Raw genomic sequence first — 11779 nt, 5'->3', positions numbered from 1 at the left:
GCTCCTCTACCCCCCCCCCCCCCAGCTGCCACGGAAATGAAAGGTTGTGGCTGGTTTGCTCCACCTGTATGAAATTACAGAACGCCTGATAGAGAGTGGAGGGAGCCAATCTGTGTCTGATGGGATGTGTTCCTAGAACGAAGAAGCGTATTGTCTTTGGATGCTTTCTTACAGGTTCGTGTTAGATGCCGAGGGGCATCCTGCTTTCTGGGCAATGGTTACCAGCTCCAGCAAAAGAACAAAGGAGGAGGTGCCAGCTTTACAGAACCACCAGAGGCCAGGGCTGGTCCCCTCCCCACAGCAAGGCTCCATTTTGCCCCTGCCTCCTCCCACCAGCCTCAGTCAGCGTTCCTTCAGTTTCGAAGTCCCTGTGTCCCTGGGCAAGCCTGAGACCTTAATCTTCTTTGTTCTTTGTGGCCCCCAACTTTGGGGTGAGAGAGCATGGATAGGACCCACCTTCTGCTTCGTTCAGTCCTAGAAGTCAAGAAGTTTCCATGAAATCCGTGCCAGTGTGTAGAGCGTAGGAGTAGGGGCTCACTTCCAGCCCCTGCCCAGTCAAGCTCTGCACCCAGGCTTCCAGCCACAGTCATCCTCCACCCCCAGCCCCAGGGAAGGAAAGTTTTCATGTTACATAAGAAGCAGCATCTGATTGGCAAGCCGTGTGCTTGCCCTGGTGTAGAGGGCTGCTTTTTCCAATTCTCACCAAGACACCTGCTAGAGCCCTATTCCCGCTCCCTCGCTGGCTGGCTCTGCCCCTAATAACTCCTTTTTGAATCTGGTCACATCAGATCAGGGCAGTAAACCTGAATTAGTGGTAAAGCAAATATAATCAGGGTGCAATCTTTCCTCCTATTTGACAACCACAAATTGTATGAGCGATTCACTTGAGTCTTCTCTTCCTTAACATGAAGGAGAGAATCTCCCGCCACCCCCACCCCTTAGAGGTAGCCCCATATGAAGATGTGGGTAGTATGAGGTTTTTTTTTTTTTTTTGAACACTGTAGTTCCCCCAAAGGCCTCTTTTCTCCTCTCCAGACCTCCCCTAAAAGGGACCAGTTTGGAGGTGGTGGTGGGTAGGGGGGCTTCTCAGCAAGCCTCTGGGCAATGTGGTTGCCCAGCTGCTGGTGGTCCACTGAACTTAGCATGCAGGGTTCTTAGCACTCCCTTTGTTCTTCCCTCTGGATTTAGTAGTCGATTCCCAGAAAATGGGACCCCACGTGGAGACCCACAGAGTCGCCATGAAAATGTGTATGAAGTGCTTTTAAACAAAACCATTTGTGATCGCATGTGTGGCTCAGACTTTGTTTCCAATTATTAACTGCTTTCTTTGCTTCTCTGTATAGTACCTCTGGGGTTTGCCATATGGCAGTTTACCTAGGAAAACAGTTCCCAGAGCTGACGAGGCATCTGCAGCAAACTTTGGTGTGTTGTACGACTTCAATGTAAGTGTCTCCACACAGCTGTGTTGGTAGGAGGACGGATTTTTGGTTACTCTCTGAAACCCCATGGCATCTTCTTCTGGGGCTGGTTGAAGGTCTTAAGAGATATGTCCGTGCCCCCTGCTAAAAAAAATAGGAAAGAAAGGAAGGAAAGAAGGAAGGAAGGAAGGAAGGAAGGAAGGAAGGAAGGAAGGAAGGAGAAAATAAGAGAGAGAGGAAAAAAAAGGATTGGCTTAAGAATATGATAACATGATTAAATGGGAATACAGACTACTGAATGAAGGTGAACTCAGAGATCAAAGGGTTGAAACAAATATCTTTATCTCTGGCTTTGGAGCAGAACAAAGGAAGGGCTTGCAAATGTGCTTTTTGAAAAATCTTGTAGGATTCTTAGGGAATTAGAGCTTTAACATTTTGTATTAACCTCTTTGTTTCCTGAACAAAACTATTTCGTATTACTGAATAGCCAGTACTATTCAATAAATAAAGCTAAATATTAAATACTAAACAGTACTAGATTCTAACTTCTAAATAATACTAAAATGAGGACACTCGATTGTGGTACCCGTGTGAGCATTACTCAACTCTAGTAGGAGAATAGTATTACTCCTTGAGCTGCCCTGGGTGGGGAGTGTTGTTATGGCAGAGACGCATTTTTGCCCATTGAAAAATCATTTCAGACTCTGATTCAAGTCTGTGGCAACTACTCGGTTCCACACATTCTTTTTAAAATAGCCACCAGATCGGAGATGTTAGAAAGTGTAGAGGATAAGAAAGGAGCAAGGTAGAGATTGGGGAATTGATAATTCGAGGAATTTTTGGAGAGTAGTAAATGAGAATAAGATTTTATGTAGCATGGGGAATAAAAAAAGGAGAGAAAAAGTAATAGTATTGATAGGTATATTTCACAGATGTTTTTAATTCTACCCTCAAGCCCTCTAAATTGTGAGCTTCCTAAAGAGGGGATCATGTCTATTACATCTTCTTTGAAGCCCTTAATATGATAACCAACCAACAGAGACTTAATGAATCTTATTGACTGACAAGACTGAGTAAGGGGAGGATTTGTAGAGCCTTGAGATAAGAGCCATAGAAATTAATTTATGTGAGCAGTTACAGAAAACGCAAACTTTAGGGAAGGTTCCCAGTCTCTGAGTAAGCGAGGCAAGCTAGAGAATAAGCATAAGGCATGGTGGCAGCCCCGATTTTGTGGCATTTAGAATCTCCAGTCATCCCTGTCAGTTCACTTGTCATTTCAATTCAACATTTATTTATTGAATATAAACATGCACTGGTTTTACAAAGATAAAGGTGACATGATTCTTGACCTCAAAGTGCTCATGACAGTAGAAGATAGTCAACTAGTATAGCACATGCTATGTGCTACATTAGCAAAATAGAAAAAAGAAAAAGACCCTGGGAACCCCGAGTTAGTGATTGTTAATTTTGCCTGGGAAGGTCTAGGATTTACGAAGACTATGACCTCTGAGTTAGATTTTACTTATCTTTTATTTCTCCTTTCTATTATTCCCCATCCATCTCTCTCTCTCTCCCCCTCCCCACCCTCTCTTTAAATTTCAAATAATGTTTTACTATGCTCCCCTGAAACTGCTTTTATATCTATTGTCTTCTTCTGATTAGCAAAGTAATAAACTTCCAGTCTGGTTAATAAGAACAAGAACTAATACTATCATTGGCATTTTCTGATGTTTGAGTCAAACTAGAGAAAAGAAGAACTGAAAGTATGAACAAAAGGGTTTTTTTATTTGCAAACATATATTTAATGAAGTTTAAGCACTTATAAATTTGTCAACTAACTGAAATAAAAATTTGGGGGAAAAAGTCCATTAGGGATTTGAAAGATATTAATCAGCTGACGAAAACAAAGAGGAAGGTGGCTCAAGGGGGCAAACCAGAGGCTCTCACAGGTGAATACAGGAGGAAGCCAGGAGAGAGGGTTTGGACAATAAATGAGCTTATCAGGATTTTATTACTGCCCTTTATAGCTCTCATGTTCAGTTTGGTGAAATACTATTTTTAGGTGGACAGAGGAAGACAGAAGCCAGAGTAGTCTGTGATACTCATTGTCCCTTATAATTCTAGGCCTGTCTAAAAACAATTCTAAAGCAGTAAGTGAATATAAATGGCCAAGAAAAAATCAGAAAGTCATTAAAGTGATATTATTCATTTACAGCTTTTCTTAATTTTTCTGCATACTGTAACCACTCAATTATCTGGCACGTATCATAAAATAAGAGATTTTTAGAGATAAGAGTGCTTTTAGAGCTCTTCCATCCCATGTTTCACATTATAAAATGAGGGAAACTTTGAGTTACAGAAGCATGTTCAGGGTCTTATAGCTATTGAGTGGCTCCTAAGCAAGTACTCTTACCATGCCCTGTATCATCTCAGTAATTTTGCTGCACTGATTTCCAACAGCATTCTCACTGACTGTTTCCAGAACACAGACTGACTCCCTTCAATGCCATAGCTATCTCAGTGGGGAGAAGGAGTTGAAACAGATCCCATTTTCACCTTTCATAATAAACACACAATTTGCAAATTAGCTTCTCAAATAGAATGGTAGGTTCAATATTTACTCTTGCCCGAGTTCTTTACTTGGTCCCCTGAACAATGACCTCATAGAAGTGCCCGGCCTGTATTATAAGATGATCTAACTGGACAGCACAGTATTCTATCTATCATGGCATCACAGAGGAAATCATTAACTGAATATCCTTGAGATCCTTAAAAACAGAATTCTACATTTCCGAAGAGCCCAGAGATGCCAGGAGGAAAGCCATGTTTCAGGCCTGAGGCAGAGATAACAAGTGCCTGATTAGTTTGTTGCATCTAAGAAGGTGGGTTACTCTTCCTACTCCATGGGTTAGTTTGTTGCATCTAAGAAGGTTATTTTGTTGCATCTAAGAAGGTTAATGTGCTGGCTTAGCTAAGCAACTCCATGTAGATGTAGGTGAAGAGAAGCCGGAACAGATTTCTAGAACACTTGAAAGAGATGCAAACATGCCCTCTTGTGGTAGAGGAGCTTATATGATGTGAAGGGACCGAAAACCTTTGGGGTGGAGGTGGGGAGGTAGAGTCTCGTGTTGGAAACTTGGGACTTCCCTCTGGACACCCCCCTCCCCTAAAGTATCTCTCTGGAGCTCAGTGCTCTGTCATTTATAAACATGTGTCATAACTTGGGGATTCCTGGGTGGCTCAGTCGGTTAAGTGTCTGCCTTCGGCTCAGGTCATGATCCCAGGGTTGGGATCGAGCCCCACATCGGGCTCTTGCTCAGCGGGGAGTCTGCTACCCCCTCTGCACCAATTTGCACTTGTTCTCCCTCTCTCTCAAATAAATAAATAAATAAAATCTTTTTAAAAAACCCCACATGTCATAACTCATCAAAATTCCCTTTAATTAATAGTAGGCAAATGCCATTTGATATATGCCAGGTTGGTCAGTCTTATGGCTTCTCAACGTCACAGTTTACAAAGCACCATATTTTTTTATCCTTTTATTGAGTACCTCCTGGTGGGTCTTACTAATCTGGAGGAAAACATATCTTATTAAAATAGTAAGAAATAGGGAGATTGTCTAATACGTGTGCTATGGATTGAATTGGCAGATATGGTATTATTTGAAGCAGTAGAATTAGAAGAACAGGTTTAGGTCAGGAAGATTATGTCTTTGTTGGCAAATAGTTGGAGACACAAGAATGACGTATGAATGATAAAGAGAAAAAGATTATGGTTTTGATATTCTTGTAAGCGAGAGAGAGGGAGGAGCTGATGTGGCATTTGGAAGCAGCTTGAGCTGATATCAGATGGTGAGATCATTCGGGTAAAGATTGGAGTTGTGAATAAAGGGAAATGCACTCACTTTTCAAGCCTGTGAACATCTTACACATTGTGTGTGGATAAATGGTGAGTGAACTTTGCCTCCCCTTTTCTGCCGGTCATCATAGATATTGGCGGGGTGAAGACCTAGAAGGGACAGAAGAGGAGAGTTAACACCTATCAGGTGCTAAGTAGGCACATACATTAAATTTCATCTTTATAACAACCCTCAGGAAGAAGATCAATAATTTTTTTACAGGGGTGCCTGGGTGGCTAAGTTGGTTGGGCATCGGACTCTTGATTTCTGCTGAAGTCATGATCTTGGGGTCCTAGGATGGGCCCTGCGTTGAGCTCCATGCTCAGCACAGAGTCTGCTTGTCTCTCTCCCTGTGCTCCTACCTCACCCCCTCCCCCGCTCGCTCTCTCTCAAATAAATAAATAAAATCTTTTTAAAAATAATCTTTTTATTTTTTTAATTTTTAAAAAGATTTTATTAATTTATTTGAGAGAGAGAGCGTGCGCACAAGCTGGGGTAGGGACATAGAGAGAGGGAGAATCAGGGTCCCCACTGAGCAGGGAGCCCGATGCAGGGCTCAATCCCCGCACCCCGAGATCATGACCTGAGCCGAAGGCAGACACTTAACTAACTGAGCCTCCCAGGCAACCCAGTAATGCTTTTATAGTTGGGGAAATTGGAACTCAGAGGGGTTGGTCAGTTTGCCAAGCACGGCACAGGTAGTTAGAGGAGGTACCGAAATTCAAGGTAAAATGGGGCTGATTTTAATGTCACATTGTTGATTTACTTCTAACATACCCCCAGCTGATTCCTTCTACCCTGCCCACTTGTGCCGCCCTTGAAGTCTGTCCTCAAAGGAAACTGTCACAGACATTCTGAATGTTTTCAAACAGCAGTTCCACTCCTGATTCTATCAGCAGCAACAGTTCTTTTAAAGAATAATCTTCCAGAGCGACAGTGTCTCCTCGCAGACATATGTCAGCTCTCTTAAGTTCCTTCATCTCTTACTGTACTGGCCACATTTAGAAGAGATATTTTTGTGATGTACATATGGAATGACATCTTTTTTGGGGGGATATTTCAGCAGTTCAAATGCATCTTTAGTTTCAGAGAGTACCCCCTTTTTTACTGAGGTATAATTGACGTACAACATTATATTAATTTCAGGTGTACGGCATAGTGATTCAATATTTGTATATATTGTGAGATGATCACCACGGTAAGACTGGCTAACATCTGTCAACATATGTAGCTACAGAATTCTTTTTCTTGTGATGAGAACTTTAAAGATTTACTGTGTTAGCAATTTTCAAATGTGCAACACAGTATTAGTAACTCCAGTCTCCATGTCAGACACCACATCCCCGTGCCTTGTTTGTTTTATAGCTGGAAATCTGTACATTTTTACTTCCTTCACTCATTGTGCCCATCCTCCACCTCCTGCCTATGGCAACCACTCATCTGTTCTCTGTATCTATGAGCTTGTTTTTTTCTGTTTCTTTTTCTAAGGTTCTACATACAAGTGAGATTATACATTCTTTGTCTTTCTCTGTCTTATTTTGCTTAGCATAATGCCCAGGGTCCGTCCATACTGTTGCAAATGGCAAGATTTCCTTCCTTTCTATGGCTGAAAAATATTGCATTACACACACACCTCTCTCTCTCTCTCTCTCTCTCTCTCTCCATGTTTTCTTTATCCATTCACTCGTTGACAGACACTTAGGTTGCTTCCGTATCTTGGTTATTGTAAATAATGCTGCAATGACATGGGGGTACAAATAGCTTTTCAAGTTACTTTTTCATTTTCTTCAGAAAAATACCCAGCCATGGAATTACTGGACCATATGGCATTTTTAGTTTTAATTTGTTGAGGAACCTCCGTACCATTTTCTGTAGTGGCTACACCAATTTACATTGCCACCAACAGTGCACAGGGTTGTTCTTTGACGGGGCAAATATCCTTCATTTTGGGTTTCCTAAGAAATGGACATCAAGACAATATTAGGTGCAGGATATAATTTGGGGGAGAATATCTACAAACGAGGAAGGGGAGAGAGAGCACAAGTAGGTGGGGAGAGTCTCCAGTTAGCAAAGCCAGGTTGATTCCTGTGAAGGGAGAGAAGGGGGGTAAGATTGAGTAGGAAGAGTCTTAGTCTGCAGTACAGTTCTGGAAAAAGTCTTGGCCAGGCTAATGGTGAGTCTCCAAGCAAAGTATGTCCATTAGAGAAATCCCGTATCACTGGCTCTAGTATTTCTCATCATTCTGGATCGGAGGCTGGGGGCCACATGGGAGGATGTGGTCTCAGGACAAGCACATTATGCTCCATGCTGGTTGACCCAAAGTGGTGGCATCTGGAGGCCATCTCCTGAACGCTTCCTGAGCAGCACACCTGTATGGCCGCTCTAGGGGTCCATTGGCTCTGAAAATGTGACTTGGTTCCCCTACTTTAGATCAGAACAGTTACTGTTATGCTGTGCTGCTCTTACTTGGTTGCAACAAGCTACAAATACACCAACATAACCTCTTTGCTCCCACCATTGTCTCAGCCTCACCCAGGGCTGGCTCAGCAGAGACTGAATGCCTTGATGATAAACAATCTCTCGGTGAGGGCAAAAGTATGACCCCGAGCCAGACTGCTAAGCCTCTTGGGGACAAAGCTAAGCCTGTAGATTATCAAGTGCACCCAGACGTAGGGCTCCTCCCTGGAATAGAGATCCTACGGTTGGAAGGGGTAAGGATCCTCTCCTCTGTATGTGTAGTGTGACTCCTTAGAAGATTTCACCGAACAGGGTGGGTGCTGCTCAGGCATGTGGTCCTACGATTGGCAGCAACCTAAGGCTATTCATCCCTGGCTCTCCTGTTTGCTTTCCTTCCTCAATGTCCAGTACAGGTATCTCTGATTTAATAGGCTCATTAAATTTGATTAAAAGCAGAGGCAGCTCCAATTCTGCTCTCACTCATAGGCCTCTTAATGTGCTACTCCTGGACTTCTTTATACATGTCTATAGCTTATGATAGAAGAGATCCCTGGGTCTCTTTTAGCTTTCTTGGTATTCTTTCATTCTGTAGACTCGGGACATTGATCCCTTAGGGTCTTCATTTCTATCAGTGCTTTCTTTAATTCAGCAACTACTTCCAGTTTTCACCATCTCCCTCAAGCGGCACCTGGCCAAACCAAAGAGGACCTTTCTTTTTGCCAAAATTTGGGATGCCTGTGATCCTGATGTTGTATTTGCAACATGAAAACAGCCTCCCCTCTCTGGATGTGATAACAGAACCAAGTCTTCTTTTTGTTAATTTAGGGAACAATTATGTTGAGCATTTGCCAGATGCCAAATAGTGTGTCATGTGCTAAGCAAAGGTGAGCAAAAACCAGTAAGGTCTCTGCCCTCAGAAACTGAAAGTTTAGTAGAGTAATCAAATAATCACAAAAATAAACATAACTGTGCCTGTGCCAAGTGCTACAGAGGAAAGGTGAACAGTATTAAGAGAACGTGTAACAGAGATCCTGACCCGGTTTACAGTCTAAGAGAAGGAGGTAGAAGAGAGCAGAACTTTTTCTGAGAATGTAAGATTTGAATTGGGCTCTGAGGAGTCAGTACCAGCTCCCAATTTGAGAGAGGGGAGAGGCATTCTAGAAAATGAGATAGCGAGACAAAGGACCTGTCATGAGAGAGGGTTGCGTTACTCAAGGGACTGACTGGAGGTTAGTGAAACTAGATGAAGTGGCATCGGGGTGGATGGCCTTACAGAGATAGAAGGGTATCAAGATGTGTGGGACCCTCTAGAATCTAGGCCATGATCATTTATTTTTTCTCAGAACAGTTGAAAGTAATTCAGGCAAGTGGTGGATGAGTAGTGTGGCATTATCAAACTTGGAACTTAAAAAGGTCAAAGGAACAGAGAGGAGGAATTTGAATGTGAGGACACCAAGGAAGAGTCCATCATTACATGAGAGTATCAGGTGTTGATAAATATCAGAAAGTGGAGAGAGTAAGATTTTTTGGAAGAGCTCAGTTTGCCTAGTAGGAATTTGCTGATATGTAAATAGTAGCTGCCAAACTAATAGATTAAGGCTGAGCCATCAAGTCAGATTAGAACTTCTCGGTCTATTAAATTATCCCATTATACAAACAAATGGCACCAAACAAATGGAGTCTGATATGTCTGCTGTGAAAATAGATTATTTAAAGTTACAAACACTTGAAAACAATTCAGTAAAAACTTTACCCCATGGTCCAGCGTCATGTATCTCCAATAGATCTTATTTGCTTATACATTGTACTTGAAATTAATTACATTCATCGATCTTAAATGTTTGAAATAAAATATATGCTGCTCATATAGGATGGAAATTTTCCGAACTTCATTTTTTTCAGATAGTTTGTTTTCCCTACTTTTTTTTTTTTTTTTTTTTTTTTTGTATTTTCATTTGTTCAAAAACTCCTTTTAAAATAGATAAAGTAAGGTAAGGTAATTCCCAGTACAGGCTGTATTCATATAACCAGATACATCTCTCTTCATATATGAATTTATGATGCTTCATTTTTCATTACTTTAAAGAACTAGTAGGCAGATTTAGGAGACCAGAAGTCAATTGAACAACAAAATCCCATAATGTAATGCTTTTAATGTCCATCTTGTGAAACAAAAGACCATTTTTCCCATTTAGGAAGAAACTATATGTAGAAGCTCATTTTATAGCACTGAGAATTTTTATTTTCTGAGAGTTTTAGGCCATTAGACAGAAAAAATTAAGGAGTTTTGGCAGCGTTAGTGTCTCTCAGACACTTTCTTGGTGTTTTAATTCATTAAATCCCAACATAAGATTGTTATCATCATGTTACTGTCTGAATGATTTACTTTCTTTTATTAAAGTGGGTAACAGAGAGAAGAAAAACAGAAAAAGGTGGTTTAGATGATAATTTGAAAGAGCTTAATCTCACTGAAGATTGTTAATGACCACCAGAAGCAATTTTTCTGTTCATTCAGTCATTCTGCAAGCATAGATTGAATGTGAGATGCTGGGAATACAAAGATAACTAATATATTTTCCCTGCCCACAGGGACCTTTTGGTTTACTTGGATGTGCAAACAAACAATTGCCGTATGATGTGACAATCTCAAGCTAACAGATACATGTCCTAGGCACATGGAGGCATAAGGGAGGGAGGGTTCTGGGTGACACTTTACTGGAGTTCCATTTACTGGAGACCTGAGAGGACCCAGTAAAGCAATAACTCTATTTTCCACCTGAGTTCTGAATAATTTGTTTGCAAGGGGAGGCAGATGGGCACCAAAACTTCATTCATTACTACTGGGGGCCAAATGGGAGAACTAATCTGAGACTCTTAGCCAAATGGCCCTGCTAATATGGGACTCTAAATTAGTCCATCTTATCCTGGGAAAGCTTATTTCCTACAGGAAGAAAGTTATATTTGGGCTAGGCAAGTACAGCTAATTCATTCCAAAAATATGGATCCGAGAAGTCACTCTACCTTCCCTCGGATGGAGTGAGGAGAGGGATAATGGGGGCCTGGGGAGTACTTCATGAGATGGAGCTCTGTGCATCTGAAGGAGATGACCATTTCCCCATAACAGGTAGCTCTGGTCTAGAGGTCAGTGAAGGTTTTACAGAGGTAGTTTGAACTGGTTTTAAAGGAAGAGTAGGAATAAACTAGGCTCTGAAATGGGGAGGATAGCTGGGAACAGCATTCCAAGCAGAGGAACCCGCATGCACCAAGGCATAGAGGCAGGAAATGGGGTCATGCACTCAATACCCCTGAGTGATTCAGCAAAGCTGATGTTTAGGGAGAGAGTGGCGTACTTAAAGATGAGTGTGTCGTACTTAAAGATGAGTGTGTCATACAAAAAAAAGGGATCCAATCGAGGAGGACAGTTTCATTCATTTTGCTAAGGAATCAGACTTTATAGGCAGTGGAGAGCACAAAGAATTTTGAAGTAGGATGCAAATGTGGTCACTTACCCTTTAGAAGGTTCTTTGTGAATATGAGATGGACTTGGTCGGACTTGGTGGAAGATGAGAAAGAGAGGCCTGTGAATGGCAGTGGCGTACAGAGAAGGGATCAGTGTCACATATGATCATGAGGCAGAAACGACAGGATTCAACTAGTAACTGCATGTGACTTACCCGCAAAACAGGAAGATAATGAAATATCCAGGTTTCTGACAGAGGTGACAGATAGGTTGGTGGTATCGTGCTCTGAGAGAGGAGGAAGAAGCAGGTTTGGGGGAACTTCTTGAGTTCAAGGTTTCTGTGGGATAGCCAAGTGAAATAAGGCGTGTATTGGGCACTGGGCATAGTATCTAGAATTCCAAACATTAGTGTCAGTTGTGGACCACGGCACAGAAAAGACAAACAGAAATGCTTTTTACAGAAGTTAGCATAGTTTAAAATGCAGTGTCGCATAGTGAAGAGAACTCTGTCATGAGATTTAGACAGACCTGAGTCTGAATCCTGCC

General features: G+C 41.8%; 1 protein-coding gene across 1 annotated transcript in view; it reads left to right on the top strand.

The window, feature by feature from the left end:
- Positions 1–11779, top strand: part of TMC1 (transmembrane channel like 1) — a 135700-nt gene that overhangs the window by 75816 nt on the left and 48105 nt on the right. The window contains exon 9 of the mRNA XM_040620241.1: positions 1344–1442. Within this exon, the coding sequence (XP_040476175.1) occupies positions 1344–1442 (99 nt within the window). The remainder of the gene's footprint in view (positions 1–1343; positions 1443–11779) is intronic.

The sequence above is a fragment of the Ursus maritimus genome, unplaced genomic scaffold, assembly GCF_017311325.1.
Source record: "Ursus maritimus isolate PB19 unplaced genomic scaffold, ASM1731132v1 scaffold_34, whole genome shotgun sequence".
Taxonomy (NCBI): Eukaryota; Metazoa; Chordata; class Mammalia; order Carnivora; family Ursidae; genus Ursus; species Ursus maritimus.
Note: the sequence above shows the minus strand (reverse complement) of the source record. Positions and strands in the feature narration are given on the sequence as shown.